Here is a 26729-nt window from a genome sequence, read left to right as displayed (position 1 = left end):
CAGGTTGTCTTGTCTGGTTCTCCAATTGCTAAGCCCATGTCATTTATTTGTCTGAGTCTCACTAGGCTCCAAGTGTCTTTGATCTATCCTTGCAAGTTTTGTAGAACTCTTTCTGTTGCCATTCATCAGGATTATATTCTGCTATCCAGCTGCTGTAAGTCTTCATAATCAGTCTTTTCAAGATAGCCAGTTTGAGCATATTATTTTCAAAACCATGAAGTTTACAAACACTGTGTGTGCTTTTCTGTTCCAAACAGATGGAAGGTAATATAAACAGGTCAACATTAAGTATGTACATTACGAAAAAAACAAAAAGCTATATTTTTATCTGCTTTGATTTTGTAGCACTTTTGGGTATTTTGGGGAAGTAAAGTCTTCAAAGGAATCGAGGATTGTGTGCTTACCTGCATGGCGTTCATGTCCTGGGTCAAAAATTTGGTTGTATTGCATCACTGTGTCATCCCTGTTCCCTAGCCCAGTTCTGCAATGTACAAATGAACATGCTGTCTTTAATTAATGCTGACCTGACATAGTTATTTGTACTAACAGTACAAACCTGAGGTCCCTACTTGGAGTACAGTGCTGCATAGATATCAAATCAGGTCTGGAAATCCTTCACAGTAGCTGTATGAGCTCTTCATTACTGACGTTGCTGACGTTTCCAGTTCAGGAGCAGTTAGTTTGCTTTGCAGAATAGCACTGATTCTTCGTGTTCAGGTAACTCCAAACGCAGCAGTAACTGGCAGATTTGAGTTATCACAGCCTTTTCCCACCATATGAATCAGAGGACAGGTTTACTTCAGCAGTTAATGAGACTGAAGTTGCTTTGCTGCTTCTGCCATTTGCACTGCCAGGCCTGAATATGTATCCACGCAAAGAAATGGACTATCTTTTGTGGCTTTCAGTCTCCTTAGCTGCTTTATTCACTCTCTCCCAAATGATTAAATGACTCAAGTCCTCACCACATAATTAGAATTTCTCAGTGTTGAAACCCGAAAAAAAACTGCTTTGGTACTTCTTTTTTAAAGGTTTCTCTATTTAAACAAGCCAACAAATTTAATGCTTGTTAGACTGCAGTGCCACCATGGAAACTGAGAGAAGGCATAAGGAATTCGTTCAGGAAAAAAAAAATGGAATGTGGACAGAAATACATACGGATAGTCCCAGTATCAAATGAATCCACTTAGGAATGGTATATAACCAAATTATCACAGTGGGATTACTTGAACAAAAATAGAATGCTGCTTGCTTGTTCCTCATGCTAATACAATCACATATAGATGTAGTAATAACTGGTAGAGTTCATGACTCCTCTGTTTTTATAGAAGTATAGAAGTAAATTATTAGAAGTACAGTATGGACAGAAATGAAACTGTTTCCTCTGTTACCTTTGGATTATTTTTGAAGTTCACCCCTTGTACTTTTCTTTATTACTAAATGCTTATGCTGCTTACTGTGGAACATGCTATATTAATGTCATTTAGAGAAACAGCTCTTGGGGTGTGGTTTCCTTTGGAGAAACTCAGGCTGTCTCTTGTGCTTTGCAGACAATTCTCTACCCTGAGCCCTCCCCGAGGAGCAGAACACACCCTGCCTTACGTGGGGTGGAAATGGACGGTAGTCTCCGCTCTCTCACCAGGGATTAAGCCTGTGGGAGGCTGGAGGTCCTGCAGTGCATTTCTGTCTAGCCAAAAGCCAGGTCTTCCAACCACAAACGCCTCCTCCGTGCTGTGAAATTGCTCTTGGCCTGCAGAAAAGGCCCCCAGTCCTGCAATCAGGGCTCCCTGCAGGGTGTTAAGAGAGAAGCCCTTTTGAGAGCGTACTTCGGAGACAGGAAAAGTGCTGAACGTCAGAGCAAGTTCTGTTTTGTAGAGCCCTAAAGCAGAACTGGTGGGGACGGCTCAGGACGGGCCAGAGACAAACCAGCCAGCTGTGTGAACTGCGGCCATTGACAGCTGCTGAGCAATGCAAGCCAGCAGAATTCGGGAGGGAAACCAACTGAGTGTATCTGAGCTCCACTGCCTTTAAATGCTCTGTGGGGAGAGGAGAGAGGGAAAAAAAAACAAAGCCAAAAAACCAGAACTGGTCTACAGGTCCCTGAGCCAACGTAAGCTGGGCTTGCACAGCATGTGTTAGGTGGTCATCACGGCCTCCTTGGGTCGCATAAATTCAGTTGCAGCGGAGCCGGAGACCCACCTAACATGGCGCCGCTGTGGCACCACACTGCATTCCGTATGTCCCTTCCTCCCGTCGTGCATTGTGTGACAACAGCAGTTCCGGTTTCGGCGCGGCGGTGATTGGTTCCTCCTCTCTCCTGGCCGGAAGTGAACGTTCCGGCAGCGAAATTCAAACGTGAACTGCCGCGCTGCGTCGTGCTCTGTGGAGTTGGTGGTGCCTCGCTCGCTTTTGGCCCGGCCCGGCGCTGCAGTCCCGGGAGCCGTCGGAGCGCAGTTTCGGTATGTGGCGGAGGCCGGGCAGCCCTGGAAAGGGGGCTTGGGGGGCTCGGAGTAGTGCTCCGTGTGTCTCTGCACTGAGGTAACGGGACTCATCCGGGCGGGAGCGGCCCTTCCTCGGGCGCAGGGCGGCCTGCAGAGGGCTCGAGCTGCTCTCCGTGCCAGAGCGGCGCGCGGAGTGGGCTCTGTGCTGAGCCGCGGCAGAGACAAAGCCCTCCTAACAGATAGACCACTGCCGGGACGCTGTAGCTATACAGGGAAAGGCTTCTGCTGCTTCCTGAAGCTGTAGGCCAACCCTGCCTGTGCTCTGCGGCACGAAGCCCTGAGGGGTGTACTATACCGCTAACATAAGGGAAGTCTTCGTCATGCAGTGTGTTTTGTTATTGCTAGGTGAGAGGGAATGCACCTTGGTGAGGGGATGTGCAGTGCTGGAGCTGCCACAAGTGTCCCTTCTGCTTCTAAGAATGTGTCCAAAGCAGTATGTGAACACTGCTGGCACTTCCTCATTGCAGGTGCTTGGAGGATCTCAGGTTCTTGAAGATTTCAGGATGTCTGTCAGTGACTACGAGGAAATTCTCAAGTACTACGAATTACATGAAACAATTGGAACGGGTAAGCATAATCTTTGTACAAAAACAGCCTCACAGTCTGTCTCACCTCTCCAGTATTTATCTCAGAATAGATTAAGTGTTCTTATAAGAGCTCTAAGTCAGGTTTCAAGTGTATAAACTTGAAATTGAATTTTGAAACCAGTTGGAAATTGATTATTTTGATCACCTCTTCCTTTAATGAAAACATAATGTACACTAGGAACTCTGCTTTACCTGTAATATTATATTAGAGAAGAACTCCCACTCAACTTTAAGCATCTGTATTTTGAATTTTAGGTGGTTTTGCAAAGGTAAAACTCGGACGGCATCTTCTTACTGGTGAAAAAGTTGCAATAAAAATCATGGACAAAGTTGCTTTAGGGGTAAGCCAAAAGATATTTAAATATGATAACATTTTCTGTTAAAGTTGTGGAGTTCCCAAGAACACAGGCAGGAAGTATATAGAAATGTGGCCTACTAGTCTCATTGCCTTTTCAAGGATGCTGTAGAATTGGAAGAAGTTTAACAGAGCACTACAAATCTTGTTCCTTGTTGTTAAGAGGGCAATACGCTCTGGCTGTAAAATGGAGGAAGTTCAACATTATTACAGCACCTTTAACAAAATACTAATGAAAACACTAGGTATTTTACATTTCAGTTTTCACAGATCTCTGTTTCAGAATTTCTATGGGATTAATGTCAGTCATTGCTGAGTTGATGTTGAACTGTTTACTGTCCCATATGTGCTTTGACGTTCTATGTTCCACAGTAGTCAGATGTGGTACCTGGTATGTCAAATTAGTTAGCGATTTCATAGCTTGCTTTTATGGTCTCTTAAGGATGACTTGCCTCGAGTTAAAACAGAAATTGATGCCATGAAGAACTTAAGTCATCAACATGTTTGCCGATTGTACCATGTAATAGAGACATCAAAGAAAATATTCATGGTCTTAGAGGTAAGAAGTAGTGTTTCTGCCATGCTTAAGGTTACTGTTTTTATCTTTAGCAGTAGACAATAATATAAAAATAAAGCTGAAATGAAATGATTCTTAAATATCTCAATGTTGAATCGGTTCAAGATTCATTGGTTTGAAAATTAAGTAGAAAATGTTATATATTCTGTCTTTTTGTAAAAGCCACTAATCAGCATTAACAGTAAGTGAACTAGTTTTAATTCCTAACTTACATTTCAGTTTTTTAAAGTAGCATCAGCAAGGTGCACCTGCAACACCAGAGCCCCCAAGTTGTCATCTCCTGAGTGATTTGTGCCACCCATGACATTGAGTGCAATGTTTCAGTTACAAAATTTGAGGCAAGGGTCAGATTTCTTAGCTGGTGTTGTATGCCACAGTGGTGACCCATGGCATAACTGGAGCACTTGTGCGTACTGCTTTGATTGAGCACAGGGAATGGAAGACCATAGCGTATGTGCTTTCTGTGCTCTCATTGTTACTTATCTTTCTCTGATACATTCTAAATACATTTTCAGATAACTTTATCTTTCTTATTACAGTATTGTCCCGGAGGAGAGCTGTTTGATTACATTGTTTCTAAGGACCGCCTTTCGGAAGAGGAAGCTCGTGTCTTTTTTCGACAGATTGTTTCAGCAATTGCTTATGTTCACAGTCAGGGTTATGCCCATAGAGACCTCAAACCAGTAAGCCTGAACCGTAGTCAGTCTTTCACAAATAATAACGTGTTTTTATATTTCCACTGGGAGAGAGAGTAAGTTATCCCTTTGTTGTGGTTTAACCTGGCAGGTGACTAAGCATCACACAGTACTCCACTCCTTTCCACTTCTTTCCAGTGGATTGCAGGAGAGAATTGAAGGGGGGGAAAAAAACAACACAAAGTAGAACTCATGGGTTGAGATAAAATTATTTACTGAGATAGAGAAAAGGAAAAGGATAATAGTTATGATGAATGCAAAAGCAATTGCTCACCACCTACTAATCAGTGTCCAGTTAGCTTCCTAGTAATGGAAGAGATTTACATGAACTTCCACCCCCTTCAAAACTCCTTCCACAGTATGCCATATGGTATGGAATATCCCTTTGGCCAGTTTAAGTCAGCTATCCTAATTCTGTTTCCTCCCACTTCCTTGTGGTCTCAGCTGAGAATGACTTTGGCTCTGTACAACACTACCTAGCAGCAACTACAGACATCAGTGTGCCATCTACATTGTTTTTCTAGAACGAAACCATAGACACTGAAGAAAGCAATTCCATCCCAGCTCAAACTCAGACACCCTTCATTATCTTGTGCTTAGAATTTTTCACTACAGAAAATGTTAGATAATTATTTCTATTCGATACTACGTTCTGCAGCTGAGCTGGATTTTGTTATCCTTGAAGAAATATCTTCCTCTGAAAGGGGAATAAAACATCATGCTCCTAATGGGAGTGGAGCAGAGACACAGATCTGGTATGAGTGTTGGTTTCACATTTTCCGTATGCCCTTTGTTGCAGTTTGTATCTAGAGAGAACCCTTGTGGTGTCAGTCTGCTATGTAAACTGCTCTAGTTTTGTGCCTCAAGGAAGAGTGATCCTTTAAACAAATGGTGGCTATACAGAGGGTGTGGGGTGAGATGTGTGCTCTGGCTTCACCCAGTGGATTTTCTGTCTCTGAAGACTTTAAACACAGGTTAAGTACAGGAAGGTTTGAGTATTTCTACACAAATAGGTTAGAACTTTGCATTTTTTAAGTTGCTGATGTCTCTGAGTAAAGCAAATCATTACAGCACAAGCATTTTCCTAGGCATCTTATGAAATCCCTGTATCTAAAGAACCTTTCCCCTCTGAAAAATAAAGCATCGTCTATACTTTTGGAGGGAACTGTCTTCCAGCTGAAAAGATGATGGATTCATAGGCTCAGACAGTAACTTGGAATGGAGGTGACTTCTAGAGATTTGTGCCTGCTGCTCTGGGAATCGTGAGACCAAGTTTTTCAGAGCTTTTTCCACTCTCATCCTCGACCTCTCCCAGGGATGAGGCTGCATGCTCTCTCTGGGCAATCTGTTCAGTGCTTGAAAAGTTTTTTTCCTTAAATCCAGTCTGCTGTTTCAATATATGACTGTTTCCTGTTACTATTCCACCATGACCTGCTGGGCAGATCTTCAGTCTGTCTTCACGCTCCCCTTGTAGACATTTAGAAGCTGCCATGAGGTTCCTCTGCACTCTGAACAAACATCTTTCTCCCCAGCTTCTCTTCACTGAGTGGGAGCTTCAGCCCCCTGCACAGACTGGAGGCCATCTGCAGATTTTGCTTCAGGCTGTTATCTTTCCTGACCAAAACCTAGATACAGTATTGTAGATGTGGTCCAATGAATGTGAAACTGGGGTGACTTGTCCTGGTCTGGTTGTGCTGCTTTTTAATGCAGCTGATTATATTGTTGTACTTCTTTTCTGTCAGAATACACTGCTGGCTTGCATTCAGTTTGTGGTCTATCACCACTTGTCCTCTTAGTCCCCAGGCCCTTTCCAACAGATACAAACTAGTATTTCCCACCTGGGATATTGGAAGATAAAAGTGAAGATCTCTAGGAGAGAGAGAGAGAGAGAGAGAGAGAGAGAGCTTTTAGTAGACTGCTAACCACTGACCACAACAAGAAATAACAGAAGAGAAAATTTGTTTCCTTGGGTACTTAGGTGAAAATCATTCCTGACTGCTTTTTCATTCACCAGGAAAATCTGCTGATTGATGAGGAACATAATTTGAAGCTGATAGACTTCGGACTCTGTGCAAAGCCAAAGGTAAGAGTGTCTGTTAAATCAAATATAATGTGCTCCCAAGTAATGCGTGTTTGACTACAGTATGCAACAGAGACTTTCCCAAACACCCTAAATTCAAGCTGTTTCTGTGGTTGATATGCAATCGCATCTTGCTTGGAAGGGCCTTAACTGTGTGAGAGTGGTTAACAGATTGCTCAGAAGCACAGTTAGATTCTTTTCTCTACCTAGACTTCCTATTTTCGTAGTCTAAGCTGTAGATAATCTTGTAGGTGTATCACCTGTCTTATGCAAGGGTCTGTAATAGGAGCATTGGGTTGGTGTGCCATTTTCTCTCCTAAGGAACTGTATCTAGATTGAGACTGTGGATAGAACCAAATGAGTTTTGCAGGTGACATACAGATCCTATGGTTGCATGTGCTCGAACTGAATTGTTTCCTGATCTTAAAACTGGTTTCTAGGAGCCTTTACTTAACATACAAGATGGATGCTGGTAAGAAAGAATTTAATGGGAAGACTGTCTTAGTGATTCAAAGAAAATTACTTATCTTCAAATGATTTTTCTTGGCCAAAGTTAGAGCCTCTCGCAGGTAATCAAGACCAACAGGCTGTTGGTCTCAATGGTATAACGTCATCTTGCTCTGACCTGTTTAGAACAAAACCCAAATAAAGTAGTAGGATAGTCTGAATTAAGAAGTATTGTATAAGTTGTTCTTTGTAAGGTTTGTAAAGTTATTGTGTTAAATATTGTTCTAAATGACCAGCGAGCCTCAAACCCAATAGCTCTTGCATCACCTCTTTCTCAGTTTTCTGTTTGCACAGACAGTTCATCTTAGTAGATGATCAGCTGAGGAAAATCATGTATCATGCCAAGGATACTAGATAAGTGAGCAGCTTGGGATCTGTACATTTATACAATACTCATGGCCTTAGACAATATTTGCTTAGTGAGGTCAGCTATTGAATGAAAGCAAAATATACAGTGAATGAAAATATACACAGGAGAAGAAGCCTCTGAGGCTTCTGAAGTGTTATTACCAGAGAACATAAACTGTTAAAGCAAATTTTTCTATTTTCTGTGTCATTCCAGGGAGGCCTCGATTACCGCCTGAACACATGCTGTGGAAGCCCAGCATACGCAGCACCAGAGCTAATCCAGGGCAAAGCATATATTGGCTCAGAGGTATGTAGACCAGTATTTGTTTGTTTGTTTTACCCTCTCCTGTCTTCCTCTCCCCTCTCCACAGAGCAATTAAAGGCAGTGGAGCTCAGATACACTCAGTTGGTTTCCCTCCTGAATTCTGCTGGGTTGCATTTCTCAGTAGTTCTCAGAAACTCAATGGCCACAGACTAGAAAAGTGCAATTGGCCTCAGTTCACATAGCTGGCTGGTTTGTCTCTGGCTAATCCTTAACTGTCTCCATCAATTGTTCCCTGCTTTAGGGCTCTACAAAACAGCAACTTCAGAGATCTCCTTCTATTACTAAGTCTTTAAAAGAGCAATTTGCTCTTTTAATTATCCATCGTTTGTCAAATTTTTGTGCAGTCTCAGGATCTTACATGTTTTGTCAGACTTGTCTTTAGCTTCCAAGTTGTGTGTGAAGACTTGTTTCCACTGTAATGCACAATGTACTAAAAATTGAGAGACGAAAATGTGAAGAGTTTTTCCAGCTTTGATTTCATGTCTAGAACTTTGGAATCCACTACTTGCAGTTGTTGATCTGTCCAAACTGGTCTAGTTTGGAATGCCCTCATACTTCTTGAATTGCTGTGCTGTTAAAGATGGAGCATCTTGGATTGCACTACTGTTGTTGGCTTCTAATTCTTGCTTTGTTTGTTTGTTTTCCACAGACTGCTTTTCAACCCTCCTTTTTCTTTACAGTCAAAGTGAGAATTGCACTGTGAGGTGTATGAACCTTGTTGTGCCTATACATAAACAGAACAGCAGCAGAGCCTTACGGGTGACTGTGCTGCCAGCTCTCATTGTAGCCAGTAATGCACAACTACGCTAAATCCCTTGTGATGGGTTTGATTTCATTTTTGCCAATGAAATCCTTGTAGATAGCAGGTACTGCAGCAGTGTGATGAGCTAAGATGAAGATACTGGCTTTAGTAGTGCTCTAAGTTGAGTGGAAGAACAATTGAATTAGGGTTATATGCTTTCTCTGGAACCATAAGGTTTTTTCCTGAGGGAAAGAGCCAGTTTTCCATGGGTTGTATGTGGGGTTTGGCAAGGGCAGACAATACAATCTGTCAGTAAGTCATTTTAGGTGCTTCAGGTTTGTAAACTTGTTCTTTTATTTCTTAGGCAGATATTTGGAGCATGGGTGTACTGCTGTATGCTCTGCTGTGTGGGTTTCTTCCTTTTGATGATGACAATGTGATGGCACTCTACAGGAGGATAACAGTAGGTATCAATGGTGCTAAAATACACTGAGAAGGGAAATAGCTGAGTATGACAAGAGGCCTTGCTTTTCTGATGGCAGAACATGCTGAGCTGTGCTGTGGGTGAAAGGCCTGTCTGCTGAATCTTGTCCCTTTTTTGCTGACTTGTCTACCAGTATTTTGTGGATTTGGTTCTACACTTGGTTGGCCTATGTGGCACTGTAGCCTTATTCTATAATATGATAGCATAGAGAGTTTAAGAAGTATTTTCTTGCCAGTGGATTAGATTTTTGTATCTGGTTCTTCAACTGGCTGCTCCCTATATTACCTGTAGTAAAAATATAAATACATCATTTGATTTACCAGAAATGAATGTTATCAAATGCCATCTCTTCTCATGTCTAGGAAGAGCAAAGTTCTGCCTTTGCTATTAGAATTTCCTCTTCCAGAATCAGGAGGAAATGTAGGATCCCACAGATTGCCTTCAGAATTCAGCAGATGGTTCTGTTTCCTTTCAGAGTGCATAAAAACCTGAGCATGCTAATCAGATGACATGGCTTTTTAGTCTGGTATGAACTACTAACTGGTATGAACACTGAGGCTTTGTCCATTTGTAAGCAGGACTTTGTCCAGTTCTGCAGGACTGCAGAAAACCCTTTGTGCTAATCATTGCACCAAGATGCAGAATGTGGCAAATGGCAAATGATCCAACTGCTTCAGGTGTTCATTTCCTTAAAATTGTGAATAGTTTTGGACTTAGAGTGTGTAAGCAGAGTGGAGCTCTTAAAGCTGTCAAAGATTATTTCTGCACCGTTTAGATCTATCTGTTTAATGCACACGAGCTGAGAGCTGCATTAATTGAGCTGGTGGTACTTGTTTAAGTGAACTGGGATGAGCAAGTTTTACAACTTAGTCAGAATGCAGTAAAAATGGATAATCTCATGGGTATTAAGATACAGACTTGCTCTTTCTGCACTGAATTTGTTTTAATTTTATGTGGTTCTGATCTGAAAATTGCTTGAAATGCAGACACCTAGGCATTGTTGTGTAATTGAATTTCACACGTTACAGATCCTGAAATACCCTGGAACCTAAAACTCAGAATTGGTTTAAGTCTGCTACTTGAATCTAATCAAGGTCGTAGCATCTGTGTGCAGTGTTCCTTTCCCTGTAATGCTCCACATCACTTCATTTTGGGAATACTTAAGGAAATCGACTATGTGCCACAACTGTTGTTAGAACAAAGTATTTCTGGTGCAATCTTATGCATTTTGTAGCTCTTGTGAGCAATTTGCCTTCCAGCATTACCCTCAGCCAAGTAGTGCTAATTTTACCATTGAATTTATTCAAGCGACTCTTAAAGCTGAGTTTGCATATGTTTGTTCCTACCTTTTGAAAGAAAAGAGATGTTAATATCATCCAAATAATTTAACAGTTCCTTTTGAGCTAGTTGTTCAACATTCGTTCTAAATCCTCTTTCATTTTACTCATTTTATTTTCATTAACTTTCTTACTGCAGAGAGGAAAATACGCTGTTCCAAAATGGCTTTCACCTAGCAGTACGCTGCTGCTTAACCAACTGCTACAGGTAAAAGAGCTGCTTCTATTCAGATTGATCTACAAAGTGCTGCTGCATAAGCTCAGAACATTGATGGAGTACTTAGAAAATATTCAGTGTTTAAACAAGTTAAAAGTGTTCCATGCTTTAAATCCTTGAAGAAAAGGTTAACTTTGCCTTGTGCTGAAAATTCTCAAATAATAACATTGTACTAGTTACTGGTCATAGAAATAATTACAGTTTTAATAATTAAATAGCCTTCAAGCAGCTTGCATTTGGGTGCTCTTAATTATGCTGTATAACTAAAAGCGATTTCTAAGCAAAAGATGTCTCATAAAGGAAGCTGAACATACTGAGTGGGCATTTGGGCTATATCTACGCAGTCTCATAAATACAAAATGCTCGTGAAACATTTACCGTAACCGTAGGTTCTGTAACTGCTCTTCACAGCTCAGGTGTTTGACCTTCCTTTTGGTGAAGTGATGAAATACTGCTGGTTTCTATTTGTGCTTCTAGGCACCTTGAAGTTCTTAGGAAAAGAAAAATTCTCTCCAGTGATATGAGTAACAGCTTGAATGTTGCTGCCCACTAGGTAGACCCAAAGAAGCGGATTACAGTTAAACACCTGTTAAGTCACCCTTGGCTCATGCAAGGTTATTCTGATGCTGTTCAGTGGCAAAGTAAATACCCAGTAAGTACATATACCCGAAGAAGCCTAAGTATTTTCTGGAATCTTTTCTGGACCACTGGCATCCTCAGAGAATGCGAGTGATAATACATTTCTTCAGAGGCTGCTGACAAGTCTCTCAGGGGTTCATCTTAGGACCAGTGCTCTTCAACATCTTTATCAGTGACAGAGAGAGTGGAACTGAGTGCACCTTCAGAAAGTTTGCAGACAACCCCATGCTGAGAGGTGCAGTGGATAAAACTGGAGGTAGGGATGCCTCATCCCTGGTGGTATTCAAGGCCAGGCTGAATGAGCCCCTGGACAGTTTCATCTGGTGAGTTGCAGCTTTGCAACTTGGAACTTGATGGTCTTTAAGTTCCCTTCCAACTCAAGCCATTCTATGACTCTGGAACTGTGCTTGTCATCCTTGTCTCCTTGTCTCTCAATTGTTTTACATGTGTGAGAGGCTGGGGTATCAGGGTTGGGGTGGGGATGGGAATTAGAGTGTGTGGGGAGATTGTTGCTGTAGATGCTGAGAAGTTGCTGTGTATTTGAAGCCAATGGCTGCTATTGGCCACTGGGTGCCACTGTTTCTCTGAAGAACAGCTGTGCTGTGCATGCAATACAGCACTGAATAATTCAGAAGAGAGAGAAGTGTGACTTCTGCTCTAGTAAAAAGTCTCATCTGCTGACAGGCTTTTGTACTTGAATTCAGAACCTGTTACCACAGAGGGACCAGTTGCTGAAGTTGGATGACTCTGTTTACTCCTTGCAATATTTAGCTATGATACTATTTAAAATAGAAAATCTGAAATCATGGCTAATTATTGACTTGACTGCTGCATAGCAGAACACTATCATGGTGAGATTGTTCTTGCAGCTGGGACATCTTGATGAAGACTGTGTAACAGAGCTTTCTGTGTTTCACAACAAGAGCAGAGAGAATATATCAGCATTAATATCAAAGGTAATAAATATACGTCAGTAATTCATTGTATTTAAGCCCGCTACTACAGTAAATAACCTTACTGTATTAACAGACTCTAATGCTCGCTTATTCTCAAACATGAAATATTTCCTACCTTTTAGAGCTAAGGTACCCCTGCAGAACTTCATAGTCTATCTGTAGCTAATAACTACATTTCTGGAGTTCACATTTATTCTTCTTTTCTCCTTTAATTCTGTTTTCTAAGCCTTTCTGTTATTTTCTGCCATGCTAAAATCTTTATGAATCTCTGGAAGTCCAGATAGACTCAAAACAGAAACTTATGGATGAACAACAGATGTCACATGCTGGCTTCACTCATTGCTTTGAAATGTTTCATTAATAAGTGGAAAACATCAACACATCACTCAGACAACCAAACAAGTTTTGGGAATTACAATTCAGAAACTCTTAAAGAAATGAATTAATTCCATTAACTTTTGAAAATAAATGAGAAAAGCTAAACTGAGTGCTTCTAGAGACATTGTATAGATGTCTATAATGACATTCCAAACTGTAGAAGAGATTTAAAAAATGATGCATACTCTGGCTTTAACCTGAATCTGAAAATTGTCTCTTGAAATTGAATTGTCTTTCTATTAAATAGAAAGTGGTAGAATCTGGAAGGATTGTTAAGATTTCCATATAACTTTAGTAGGAATAGATGTAAAATGTAACTTTTACCTAGGAGAGATCATTTGTGGAGTCATTGCTACTTTTCTTCAGGTATAGGAAATAATGAGAGCAATCTACCCACAAGGAGAAGTAGTTCTTCCATATTAGTCTGTGATATTTTCACAGTCTTTTATGAAAGGACTCCTAATGCCTTATAAGTACTTCAAGCTAATTGTACTATACTGTGAGTCTGTCGAGCATTGTACCTGTGGTTCTCATAGTAGTCAAAAAGCTGCTGAAAATCAAGCTGAATGTTGATGCTCCTTGGAGCTGGGCTGAAACATGACCCCCCAAAATGGGAGTCCGGCTGAAATACTGTACAAACTGAATTAATAGGAGCTTTGCCATTGACTTCAGTAGAGAGATTCTGGCACCAGCTTTAGTTTTCACTTTCAGCAATTGTACTACATGCTAACTTTCAAGCAAAAACAAGCATAGTCTGCTTCTTTATCTCAAACATGTTGTGTGAATCAGCTGAGGTCTGAAACTACCCTAATGTGATCAGACATGAAGGTTGCACATCAATGGGAAAATATTCCAGACATGCAGAAATTTTTAAAATGCTAAGCTTTCTTTGTACTGTCAACTTTTCTGAAGAAATCTAAATGCTCTTTTTTTTCTAGTGGAATTACGACCAGATGTCAGCAACCTATCTCTTGCTTCAATCCAAGAAGTTTCGTGGCAAGCGCATTCACTTAAGAATTCCATCACAAACAGGACATGCCAGTACAACACAGTCAGCAAGCCTGGGGGTAAGTTTTGGAGTTCAGCACAACATTCTGGTAAAAATGCTTCTATGTGCTGAAGTTCTGCCTGGGTAAACAACCTGGTGGCCTAAACATCAGTAAGAGAGCATGTGTGCAGCCAGTTGTGGTCATCAAATCTTGTTCTATGTCAAGGCCACCTGCTTAGTGTGTGAAGGCAGAAGATGTAATCTTTTTAGATTTCAGTGAGGCCTTTGATCCTGACCCTCATGGCATCCTTCCAGACAAGTTATTCAAGTGTGAGATGGACAGCTACAGGCTATACTGAGTGGCTCAGTGGCAGAGCTCAAAGAGTCATAGTGAATGGGGCTACATCTACTGGTGGACGCTCAGTAGCGGTGTTCCCAACACTCAATTTTTGGGCCAGTCCTGTTCGCCATTTTAATCAATGACTTGGATGCAGGAGAGGCATGCATCCTCTGCAAGTTTTCTGATGATATTTAATTGGGAAGTGCTGAAGGCTCCCTGGAGGGATGAGAGGCCTTGCAGGAGAACCTAGATAGATCTGAGAAGTAGGCAATCAGCAGTGGCATGAAGTTCAGCATAGGAAAATGCCAGGTATTGAACCAGCAGTAGACTAAGGACAGACAAAGATACAGATTAGGAGACAAGTAACAGCAGGTAACAGGTGATAGCAAGTTTAACACAGGCCATTGGTGTGCCCTGGCAGCCAGGAGGAGGGAAACAAAGCTCTTGATGAGACTGGAAGCTGTGCTCTGGGGAGAGACTGAGGGCACTTGCATTGCCTGGTCCAGAGAAGAGAAGGCCAGGAGGTGACCTCTGCTTTCTGCAACTTTCTGAAGAGGGAAGTGCCGAGGAAGGTGCTATCTTTACCTGGGAACCAGTAACAGGATGAGCAGGAATGGCATAGAGCTGCACCGGGGGAGGTTCAGACAAGACAACAGGAAACGTTTCTTTACTGTGTGGCCAGCTTCTGGAACAGGCTTCTAAGGGTGGTTGTTCATTCCCCACCAAAAACAATAAAAGCCATACAGAGTTGAAGTTACACAAACAACTCAACGTGATTGCCCTTGAAGAAGGACCTTGCACAAAGAAATGCCCTTTTGCTGCATATTCCCAAGCTCTCACTTGGCTATGTAGACCAATAGTACTATTGAGGCTGGAGATCTTTCTGCGCTGTGTTGGTTGCTTTCATTGGCTCTTGGTGGACTGTTTTTTCCAATCTTCAGGCCTGTAAGATTTGCCAGTGCTTGCAGAGTCTGTCGATTTAGTCTTTCTTACTTCCTTATCTTGCAACTAGAGTAAGCTCTGTGGCCTTCTTTACTTGCAGCTGGGTGGAAGTCCAGCAGTCTGTGGCCTTAGGCTTCAGCTAATTTAACTGCGTCTTCTAAGCAAGTTCTGTGCAAGATAATTCTATTCAAGTAGCACAACAAATTAGAGAACAAGAATAGCCTTATGAATATACAATCATAGAATAGAATCATAGAATGGTTTGGGTTGGAGGAGACCTTTAAGATTATCTAGTTCAAAACCCAGGCTATAAGCAGGGATACCTCCCTCTAGACCAGGTTGTTCAAAAGCCCTATCCAGCCTGGCTTTGAATGCTTCCGGGGAGGAGGCATTCACAACCTTGCTGGGCAACCTTTTCCAGGGTCTCACCACTTCCACAGTAAAGAATTTCTTCCTAATATGTAGTCTAAACCTACCCTGTTCCGGTTTAAGGCCACTTCCCCTCATTCTGTCATTACCTGCCCTTATAAACAGTCCCTCCCCAGCCTTTCCTGTAGGCCCCGTTCAGGTACTGGAAGGCCACTGTAAGGTCTCCTTGGAGCCTTCTCTTCTCCAGGCTGAAGAGCTCCAGCTCTTTCAACCTGTCTGCATAGGAGAGATGCTTCAGCCCTCTGATCATCTTTGTGGCCCTTCTCTGGACCTACTTGAAGAACTCCATGTCCTTCTTGTATTGAGGGCACCAGAACTGCACGTAGTACTCTAGATAGGGTCTCAGTGAGAGCAGGGTAAGCGGCAGCATCACCTCCCTTGATCTGCTTGTCATGCTTCTAAGCTTTAAGGCTTATGCTTTAAGGTCTTATATACTTTAAGATTTAGTTGGACCTGAAGAGGTGAGGCTACTGCACTATCCATGAAGGTCCCTTCCAACTGGACTGTTCTATTCCAGACAGTTCAGACTGCTCATTAAAACATTTTAGCAAGCTGGGCTTGTCCTACAGAGTAGCATAACTGGAATAAGCAGTGTACATGGTGCATTGTGAGTAGCACATACATTCCTCTTGGCAGCTTCTGGAACTAAAATTGTGCATTGTTTGGATTGTGTAAGTATTCCTGATTATCTCTTGTGATGCTTACCTTCTTAGAGCCCCTTTCCGTGTTTGGCTCTAAATATTTTGGTACTTTGTTCTATTTGTCTTAGTAAGGAAGGCCTTCTGAAGCATCCTCAGTCTTCCTCTGGGCTGCATACTTAGAAATTACATGGACGTTACATGAGTGGGTGGTCAAAGGGGGGAAGAACTCATCTTTCTGATGTGCTTCCTTTTAGAACATGATCCTGGAGAGGATTTGGTTTACTTTTTTTTCTGGAGACTTGGATTCTTAAATGGTTTTGGCTGTAGCTATTTCTGATGTTAATTCTTTTTCCTGTACTTTAGTAGCAAAGTACAAGTGGAGTGCTTTGGAAATTGCCAGGTTGCTTGTGATCACATACATAATGTGGAGCTATCTGTGGTGCCAGTGATAATTACGTCTGATGAACTTGAAAGCTTTCAGTAGAATTGCAGCCTTAATATAAACCATTACTTGAACTCTGGAATTCTGTGTAAAATTGCTAGCTAGCTAGCTGAACATGCTATTTTGTGTAAAGACAAGCTCTCCAAATTAATACATTATTATGCATCTGATTCACTTTCATGTAAATCATTTCAGTTCATTCATACAGCTGCTGTGTAATACTGATGAGAGTTCTAAGATTACTAGTTCTACATAACAGATCATGTATCATAAGAATTGCTGAATAGGTAAAATGTGATTTCTGTGATCACAGTGAGTTAAGTCTTTCACACCCAGATCATTACTTTTTCTGGGTTCAGCAACAGTGAAGTTACTCTATCTCTACTTGTGATGTGGATGCCAGGTAAATTAGGTCTGGCTAGTACTGCTATTTAAAAGATGCATTATGCCTTCACATACAATTGTGAAAATCATGCCCACATAACACAGCAGCCTATTAGTCCTTCTACAGTAGTCAGAACAAACTTTACTTGCCTGCCTGAAGATAATGCAAGTGAATACATGCTTAACCTGCCAAAATACCCCACCAGCAAATGCCTCTAATTAGAACTGGTCTCATGTGAAGACAAGAAAGCAAGAGAACAGGAACCTTTGACATAACTTGGCATTGTTCAGACTGGAGGAGAGATGGCTCAGGGAGATCTTATCAGTGTGAATAAATACCTGGAGTGAGGATGCAAAGAAGGTGCAGGCAGGCTCTTTTCATTTGTGCCCAGTGGCAGAGCATGAAGAAATGGGCAGAAACCGGACTGCAAGAGATTCTGTCAGGAAAAAATTCTGTGTGGGTGACTGAGCACTGTGACACATTGGCCAGAAATGTTGTGGAGTTTCCCTCCTTGGAGATTTTTAAAAGCTGACAGAAATAGTTTGGGGCCAACCTACTTTAGGTGGCCCTGCTTGAGCAAGAGTGTAGGACCAGATGACTTAGAAAGGTCCCTGCCAACCCAGTCTGATTCTGTGAATTTGATGGCACAAGAGTATGCGTAACACCACCTTTTTGTGAATAGTTTTATATGTGAGGAAATTCCAAAAAAATCACCATGGCCTACGTTTCTTCTGAAACACAATAGTCAAGATACCCTGCTCAGGCATTCATATTGTAATGGAACATGATTTCAGTTACAGAATAGAGATTGTCTGTAGCTAGAAGCCATCTGAAAAGGGCTTTTTAGTAAGTCATCATAGAGCTTTCCAGAGCTTCCCTTGATCTGCCATTTCTGCTTTCAGTAGAACATAGCTTCCACAATTCTTCCTTTCTATCTCAGGACTGATAAGGTAGCTGTATGCAATTTTGGTGAAGTAGTATGAAATAAGCCCATGGGAAAGATGTTCCTGAAATCATAAAAAGCTGTTAGAAACAAGGGATATTTTGATACAACAGTCATATATGATGTGAGACATGAAGGTTAGAAATCTTGACTGAATTCAATGATTCAATAACGAACTTTTGCCTGGGCTTGCTCATAGGCTTCCAAATGCTGGTTCAAGCAGTGTTGCCGATTCCGTAATCATATGTTTTGGATATGACTTGTTTACCCTTATGTGAGCCACTTTCAGACTTCGCTGCATTCTTTTCTTCAGTTCTTTCCAGGTTGTTATTTGACTTTTGGTGAAAAGAGCTTGTGGTCCAAGTCTTCAAATCAAAGGCTATGAGATGCTGCTCTTGTTGACACAGGTTGTGAAAGATGACTTGAGCTTTGAGAATAATTTCCTTTCTGCTCTTGATATGAATGTCAAATCCACAATTACAATATTAAGAACGTAATATAAAACTTGGGGCTGCTGGCATGTGGACTTCCATTAGCTGTTAGCCATAGTTAGGAACTTGCAAAGCAATCATATTTAGATTTTACTGATATTATTTTTTTTTTCTGATGAAATCTTTCTTTCAATCCTGCAAAAGAATCTCAACTGAACATTTCTTTTCAGTCTGAAAAGGCTATGACATATGAAGATGTGCCAGACTGCAGCGATGTGCCAGATGCGTTTGGATCTATGGAATTCTCTGATGCAGCTTCACTGTTTGAGGAATCTCCACTAGAAGAGTTTAGTCTAAATACTCACAGAACAAAGCAGGTGTCTAAAGATCTAGTGCTTGTTTCTTACAGAAGAAGTACAATTCTTAATCCAGAGATCTACTTCTCATTGTATATAATGCTTATTACATATTTAAGTATCTAGTGGACCTTGACTAAAGGGAGATATAGATTGAGCAAAGAAGTATGTTGAGCATAAATTTTGATGCCTTCTACCTGTAGGCCATGGTTCATTTGATGAGAACCTTAATGTCAGTGTTTGGTTCACACAGAAACGGCAAGTAAGGGAACAAGTAAAGGAGTCAGTGAGGATTTTAAGACACAGTGGGAAATGATAAGGCACAGTTAACAAGATTTTGGAGTTAGGCTAGAGGTGGACAGAGCTTTAATGGTACCGAAAGAAATTCAATCTCTCTGTACTGGACAAGAAAATCCACGGTGAAGTAATTCAAATTTTACAGCCAAACCAAGTGATAATTCATAGCTATGTTTAGATAAGCTGGTGAGAAGTAATCCTAAATGTAGAATTTAGATAAGATAGAACGCACAAAAAAAATGGCATTTAAAAATTTATAAGAAGCAAACTCATTCTAGGAGAGAATCAGAGGTACTGAAGGGGTTTTAACTATTTTGCTCAATAGGCAAGTAGTGTATAATATTTTTATAAGCACTGTGTCTGACCTGCTTAGATGTTAGAATTTCCTTGACAGTAACTTCTCTGGATGTGATCGGAATACCTTTTGTTACGTCTCTGGCAGCATTCGAGGCATGATACTCAACTGGGTGATATGGAATTCACACTGTCAACTCCAGTGACAAGAAAAGTGGCATCTAAGAAGCATGCAAACAAAGAGAATGTTGATGCAAAGTCAGCATTAAGAAATGAGCTGCCCTTTGCACTTCCTGCTCCAAAGGCCTCCTTTTCAAAGAGTCAGACAGAGAAGCAAGTACAAGGCATACCCTTTCAGGCACCTACTTCCAAAGGTATGTTGTATCTAACAAATGAAAACCTAGAACATGTGTAGCTTAGGAATTTTTTAAATTTAAATATGAACACAATACTTGTAGATCCTAAACTTCTGTTTCTGGAAGACTTAGGTTTGGGGTTTTTTTTGGTCACAGCACATACACTCACCAGCCTGTACATCTGACAGTGTACTGCAAGTGGTTTAACCGTATGTCAGGGCATGTTACTCATCTATTAATTATAGAAGCTCTCACAGTTTCACAAGAAGCATGCCTTTAGATGCGTTCAGATAACGAGGCAAACACTGTGGTCCTAAAACTAGCATTTGGTTCCACTTTCCGTGGAGATATAGTAGAAAATTTCTTAAACATTCATTATGTTTTTTGGTTTGTTTGGTTTTGTTTTTTTTTTTCCTGGGCTGCTATTTTGAGTGAAAGAAAAGGGTATGCTTTTACTTCAGTGTGCTTTTATTGCATCTTGCTTCGAAATGAAATGTAACCTACTGGTTTCCTCATGGTAGCATACCAGTACTTTCATGTATCTGTTCAGCATGTCATTGAAAAGACTTAGGCTAACAATGTAGGCACTTGCATTTATGTGATGGACCACAGAAATGTGTCCATGCGATATCAGCTCTTCTGAGTTAGAAAAATGCTTGTCCTCAGCCTGTCTTAGTGTTGATACTGTACGTGTTAATTCTGCCCTTTAAAATACTGAGCATTTCTTACAACTGAAGGTTCTTCTGTTCCAAGTGCTAGAGAATATTTTTTGGAAACTCTAGATCTTTGCAGGCTAAAATGTTATTAAGGGTTATTGAACATACCACTTTCCTTTGTTCAACAAAGTGCATTACGAAGGCTAGTTGTTCACATAGGTTTCATTTTTGTCCTAAGATTGCATGCAGTAACTTGTGATGTTTGTCGTATGGTAAGTTCCAGAAGTAAAAGTATTTCTTAAATGAGAAGCGCAGTAGTATGATTTCTGCTCATTTTTGTTTGATATTCCTGAGAGTTAAACAAATAAAATATTTTTGTTGTTCTATTGGAAGTTCTTATGTTCAGGATAGGTTAAAGCAGTACTTAGAGACAATAAATGGTAGGAGTATCTCTTGGAAATGTTGAGAACATCATTGTCTGGGGACAACTGCTGCTATGTAAAGCTGGATCTTTGAGCTTTGAGACTGATTTGTCTCTGCAAATTCAAAACTGTTGCACATAACTCTTTTCCAGCGTGTGGATAATAGGACTTTTTAGGCTGTTACTTAACACGTAGTATTAACTGTGGTTATGTAATTCACACCTTTCGTATAAGGAAAATCACTTGATGCGGAATGCAGTTTTTTGACAGGGGAAATTCCTCAGTGTTTGTCCTGAGACCAGTAGCAGAACAAGAAAGCAGTTCTAATCCTTGTCCCTTCCAAACCTGTAATACTGAACTGTGCTGGTCCCCCAAAGACTCGAATTACAGAGTTCTGGGGAAATCAGTCTCAGTTTTCTTTTGTAGTCTTGTTATTGTAGTTAAAACCTATTTTATCGCTCTGAAGATGCAGACTAGAGATAGATAGGAGGCTGGCTTTAAAAAAAATTATTTGCTAATCATGAGAAGTCCTGACTGAAGAAAAATAAATCATCTACTGCAAAAATATACCTGTTTTGGTTTGGATACTTTCTTTCAGAGAGCCAGTTCACGACAGTCACCCCAGTTAAGAAGCCCAAAACACCAACAAATACATGTGAACTGACAGCAACTGAGGTTCTTCCTGAGAAAAGGTAAATGTCCAGCTATCTGTATATGTTTTTGTTTTAGAGCAGTGCTACCTTTATTGATGAGCAGCCTAGGAAGCCTTGTTCACATCAGCAAGCTATATTTCCCTTCTCTTAGTTAAAAGTTTCCTAAAACCTCTTCCTTTATTCCCTGGGAAACACTGAAAGCAGAAAAAAAAAGTTAAAACTAGAAGTCACTCATCTTCAGAATGCATTCCTATTTTCCATAACGTAAATTCCATCTTGTTCCATTTTCCCAGAGTGCTGCAGTTTTAAAATGCATCTCTGAGCTTAAAGCTCAACTAACTTGTAAGCAGGAGCTCTCATAGTACACTACACTTCCTTTTGTTTTCTTCATTCTGTCAGATCTGGCAATATTCTAATAGTGTATCTGAAATAACTACTGTCTGATTGCTGAGGAAAAGCAACTAATTAATTTGATTTTGTGACAGGTGTCATTCTGTGGATTTAGATCTCAACCGAGGTCATGTGGATAGCAGCCAAAAGAAGAGAAAGGCCAAACTATTTGGAAGTCTCGAAAGAGGCCTAGATAAAGTGATTACAATGCTTACACCAGGCAAAAAGAAGCGATTCAGTAGACCTGGGCCAAGAAAACTTAAGGTATGTTTGCTAGTGAAATATTTTATGGAAATGATAGCTCTTGAAAACATTTAATACTATTAGGAATGGCCTTGTGAAAAGTTCTGTGATGTGAGTTATAAAAAATTGCATTTGCTCATTCTGTTTTTCTATTAATGTGATAATGGCCCTGTTATTGCCCGGGGATTTAGTGCTGGCTTCAGCTCAGATGAGTCACCAGCATATCATGGGAGAGGGCTGACCATTGGTTTTTGTGTGCCATCTCACCAAATTGGAGGGGGATGCAGGATGGGTCTAATGAAATATTGAAAATGAAAATATTTAATGATGTTATTTCTATAGAGATACTACTAGCTCTCCCTCTGGTGTGAGGGAATTCTGATAATACTCCTTGCTAGTTGTTTTCCATAGTTCAGGAGTGATACATTTGGAAAGGAGTTCTAGGATCTTGTCTGGAATTCAGTGGAATCCAAGATTAAAGTTAAGGCTTTAATAACTTCAGCTGGTAAAAGAATTTCTGATGCTGTCAATGTGACACTTTGTTAAATACAAGATGACACTGTTACAAGTTCAAGACATTTGAGACTACAAACCTAACCAGCTAATTTGACAAGCGTCCACACTACACTAATAATTTGGGATATTGAGTAATTGGAAACAAACATAAGTGAAATTTTTTGCCTCTAGAAGCTTTTATCATCCTGCATCAGTTTCCCTTGTTCCACAGCATTATGCAGGATCACTGATGCACTTCTATGGGCACTAGATTACAACAGTGGAAGATGAAACTTCCCGTAATTTTTGCTGCAGATGATGTTATGGAAAGGAGTTCTGCATGTTGTAGGTTGAACAGGAAATAGAAGAACTCTCTTCTTTTTTTCTCTGCCTTTTGCATCCACAACTTATGTTCATTTCTCAAGCTGTTTTACCTTCCTGTCTTCTCTGATCTCTCTCTATGACAGTTACAGTATTTGTGTATTTGTGATATGTGACAATTGGTGTACCCTCTCTCTTTCTACATGTGGGTGTCTGAAAGTTGCAGAAATCACTTAGTGGACAAATCTGTTGTATGTAGTATTAGACGTGATATAAACAAACAAAACTGCAACCATAAACTTAAGGTTGGAAATTACCTTGTTTCGTTGAGGTTTTTTTGCACCACGATACTTCAGGGCTAGGAAAGCCTCATGGAACTCTGTGTGTTCCTTGACATCTGAAGCACTCAGTCTCAGCAGAGCAACGCAGTATAGGCGGTTCCCCAGCTATGTGGTAGGGGTGGCATCGTAGGGTAATTGAAATATGGTTTCATGGCTGTCTTCTGTCATCCTGTCAAGCGAGCACTTCTGCCTACATACCTGTCTCTGTGCTTCCCTGGCCCATCACTGCTGCTCTGGACTTTATGCTGGTTTAGAACTTGTACATGCTTTGATATTAATTGTCCAAAAGTTGGTCGTTAGTGTTCCTGCTATTATTCCGGTGTCTTAACGATGATCATATTGAGGAGTGAAGCATTTGTCAATACGGTTACATGTTCTGCAGCTTTCAGCATGAGAAGTTTCCGTAATATCTTCAGTTTTAGGAACAATATATTTTCTGTGATCCTAATTTTTTTTTTAACGAGCTGACTGCTTTTAGGCGCACTATAATGTTACCATGACTCAACTACTGAATCCAGACCAACTGCTGAATGAAATAATCTCTGTCCTTTCAAAGAAGCAAGTGGAATACGTTAAGAAGGGGTAGGTGGAAAACAGAATGGCTTCACCTTGTATGTGTCTAAATAGTCAGTTCTATAGCCCTTAATAAAGCACATATTTTAATTTACTTTCTCTGCCCTACTCTGTGAAATACAATACTTCTAGAATAAGCATAGGGAACATTAAATGAATGTATGCACTAAAAATGTTTCACACAATGCAAAACAGTGTTAAATGAGTTAAATGAGCTCCCATAGAGCTCTGCGATGAATATGAAGCAGTAATAATGATGTAGCACTTAGAGGCTGATGCGAGTGTTGTCTGTCCCCTGTAAAACTGTGAATACAAAAGGTTAGCTGTAATGCAGTCACACGGCCGAATCAGACAACTGGGAGAGATAATGTGTCTAACTGTAACACTCATTCTTAGTAGTTAAAACATACAAATATTCGGCCGAGAGATCACAGAATTATTGAATCTTTAGAGTTGGAAGGGACCTCTGAAGGTACCACTGCTGGATTTAGGTGTTCACAGCCCTCACGTGGCTTCATCCTGGGCTGTTCTCTCAGTCATGTGAATGGCAATGGAGTACTTCCAATGAAATGCTTATATTCATTCAAAATTGTTCAGCGCTAGTTTTGAAACGTGATTAAATGATTATTCTTTTTCTCCTTTGTTTTGTACAGCTACACCCTGAAATGCCAAACAAAGCCAGATTTTGGCAGAGAATCTATGAAGTTTGAGTTAGAAGTGTGTCGGCTCAGTAAGAATGGAGCGGTTGGTATCAGGAGACAGAGGCTTAGAGGGGATGCTTGGGTCTACAAGAGGCTGGTGGAAGACATTTTATCCAGCTGCCAAGTGTGACTGCTGATCAGAAAGCCACAGTGTTTTCTGTGAGACTTTAATCATCATTTTAAAAAATTGTTTTGGGGATGTAATCTGTGATCTCCTTCACAGATGTATGTGAGAAATCTTGTTGGCTTTTATAGTTTTAACCACTCCCGTTGTGTATATGCCCACTGCACATTTCATTTTCTTACAAAAACTGTCAACTTTTGCTACATGTTCTCCAATTGTAACTCGACTGAAATAAAATTCCTTAAACTACCCCCTAGCTCCACTGCCCCATTTTTCATATCTGCTATAAAAAAAAAAAAAAGTTATTGGTGTTGATATGCTGAGGCTCATTTATGGTACGATTCCAGTTATCAAGTACATGTGGTACAGAAATGCATTTGCATAATTCTCTTCTTGTCTCTGTTTAAGTAGGATTTATTGAGATCATTAACTAAGTCACAGCTGTGGATCACAGAGTTGAAATATGTGCTCAGTGCCATACCAAATAGAGCCATCTTCAATAAATGGGAAGTCGAGAGGGCTAGTACTTAAACTGTGATCCTATGTAAAACATTGCTGCAGCTCATTACTAAGACTCTGTGATGCTTAAAAAGTGAGTGTTCTATCTGATGCACTTGTGTTCCCTGGTCGTTATGTTTAAGAGTAATGCAGCACCTTTAAGTTGCTGTGGATGAAGGAAATGTTTCTGTTAGGTTTTGCAAGCAGCTGAGAGGAGACGGTGTGAGGTGTGCACAGACAGCCAACAGTGGGGCAGCCTCCTGCAGCTGCTCCTGCCCCACACCCCTCCTGCCAGGCTGCCCAAGATTTCTGCCCAGGATGGGGATACAACCCCGACTTCCCCCCTCACTTTGCAGCAAAGCTGAGCACATAGCCCAGAGAAGCGCAGACCCCTTAGGAGTCCTGGGTCAGATAACCCTGCTGGAACGAATATTTCCATGCTCTCACATGGCCCTGGTGATTGGTGGGTCTGACCAGGCCTGGTTTCCATCACTTACTCATTAACTTATTGCCCTTAATGGCCAGGTACACTTAGAGAGGACTCTCCCATAGACTCTTCAGATGCTATTAGCTTTGCTGAATGTAAAAGGCAAACACTCATCCTAGGTTCATACAAATAACAGCTGAGATCTGCAGAACTAGGAAGGAAACATAGGAGTTGATAGAGGTGTTAGAATGTCCCTCATAAAAGAGTACATCTCCAAAGCTTGATTTCTTCTGTTATGCAGTTATACCTTTAGCCTGCATCAGGAACATATGAGAATGTGAGCACCAATCACAGTGACATACAGCTAAGCAGCGGTATCAGAGGGTAGTTCTGTTGGAGCTTTTCTGCATACAGATGCCCACTAGCACCTAGAAAGGGGGCTGTGACTCACAGCACTGTGCTGCAGGTCTTCCTTCATGAAGGGAACTGTGGTCTGTGCTGTATGTAAGCAACATATACAAGGAAAGGCTGTAATGCGAGCCCAGCCTGGTCAATCATATTAACTGACAGCTGTGTATAGAATGTGTGTCAGTGGTTCAGGCCTGGTTCAGCCTGGTTCCATGACTAATGGGGTGGGGAGATGGGCATAAAAACATCACAGCAGCAATGAGGTTTAAGCCCCTTAAACTTTAATGTAAACAGTGAATACCACAACATGAGGTTTTGCAGGTGGTGTATGACCAGCACAAGAATTGAGCTTGATAATAATTGATTAAATATTAAAAAAGGGACAATAAATTGAGTTTGATAATTGTTGACAAAAGTATACATAACATACAGTTCCAACAAATTAAAGATCCATGTCAGTGCTTAAATAACTTCTGTGCACGACCCCTCCAGCTGCAATATTAGACCTCTGTTTGGTTTCTAGCTGTTGAAATTTAAGCCTGCTAAATATCAGAAATCAGCTAAAGATGCCAGCACTGCAGTGGAGGGCTGTAACTGGCCCATACCTGGGCTGCTGGAGTATTGTGCAAGCTCTGATTTCTGCTTCCTTGCTCTGCTTTCTTGCATAGATACAAACCTCTGCCAATAATTCAGCTCCTCCCTGAGACTTGATCTGAACTGCTGCAAGCCTGGAAAATGGCAGAGCTGGTTGAATGTGGCATATTGATAATGGTCTCATTAATGTCTAGCAGAGCAGTGTAACGTATCTTAGACCACTAATTCCAAGTGGCTGAATAATTGAATTTTTTGCTTGTTTTGACATTCCTTGAGTTTTAATTTAAGAATTTAATACAAAAGTAATCTTACAT

At 40.8% G+C, this 26729-nt stretch overlaps 1 protein-coding gene across 2 annotated transcripts; it reads left to right on the top strand.

The window, feature by feature from the left end:
* The first annotated feature begins 2330 nt into the window (after window positions 1-2330).
* On the top strand, window positions 2331-24738 carry MELK (maternal embryonic leucine zipper kinase). Of its 2 annotated transcripts, NM_001031509.2 has the most exons (18): window positions 2331-2456; window positions 2966-3065; window positions 3341-3426; window positions 3883-3999; window positions 4557-4700; window positions 6727-6795; window positions 7862-7954; window positions 9079-9177; window positions 10675-10743; window positions 11306-11404; window positions 12261-12347; window positions 13664-13792; window positions 18497-18643; window positions 19362-19587; window positions 21246-21339; window positions 21786-21954; window positions 23569-23672; window positions 24317-24738. In NM_001031509.2, the coding sequence occupies exons 2-18, from the start codon at window positions 3002-3004 to the stop codon at window positions 24492-24494; spliced, it is 1974 nt and encodes a 657-aa protein (NP_001026680.2). In that variant the 5' UTR covers window positions 2331-2456; window positions 2966-3001; the 3' UTR covers window positions 24495-24738. The 2 variants fall into 2 exon arrangements, with proteins under 2 accessions (NP_001026680.2, XP_015136280.2); XM_015280794.4 differs by lacking the exons at window positions 11306-11404; window positions 12261-12347.
* Window positions 24739-26729: the final 1991 nt, after the last annotated feature.

This window comes from Gallus gallus, chromosome Z, assembly GCF_016699485.2.
Source record: "Gallus gallus isolate bGalGal1 chromosome Z, bGalGal1.mat.broiler.GRCg7b, whole genome shotgun sequence".
Taxonomy (NCBI): Eukaryota; Metazoa; Chordata; class Aves; order Galliformes; family Phasianidae; genus Gallus; species Gallus gallus.
Note: the sequence above shows the minus strand (reverse complement) of the source record. Positions and strands in the feature narration are given on the sequence as shown.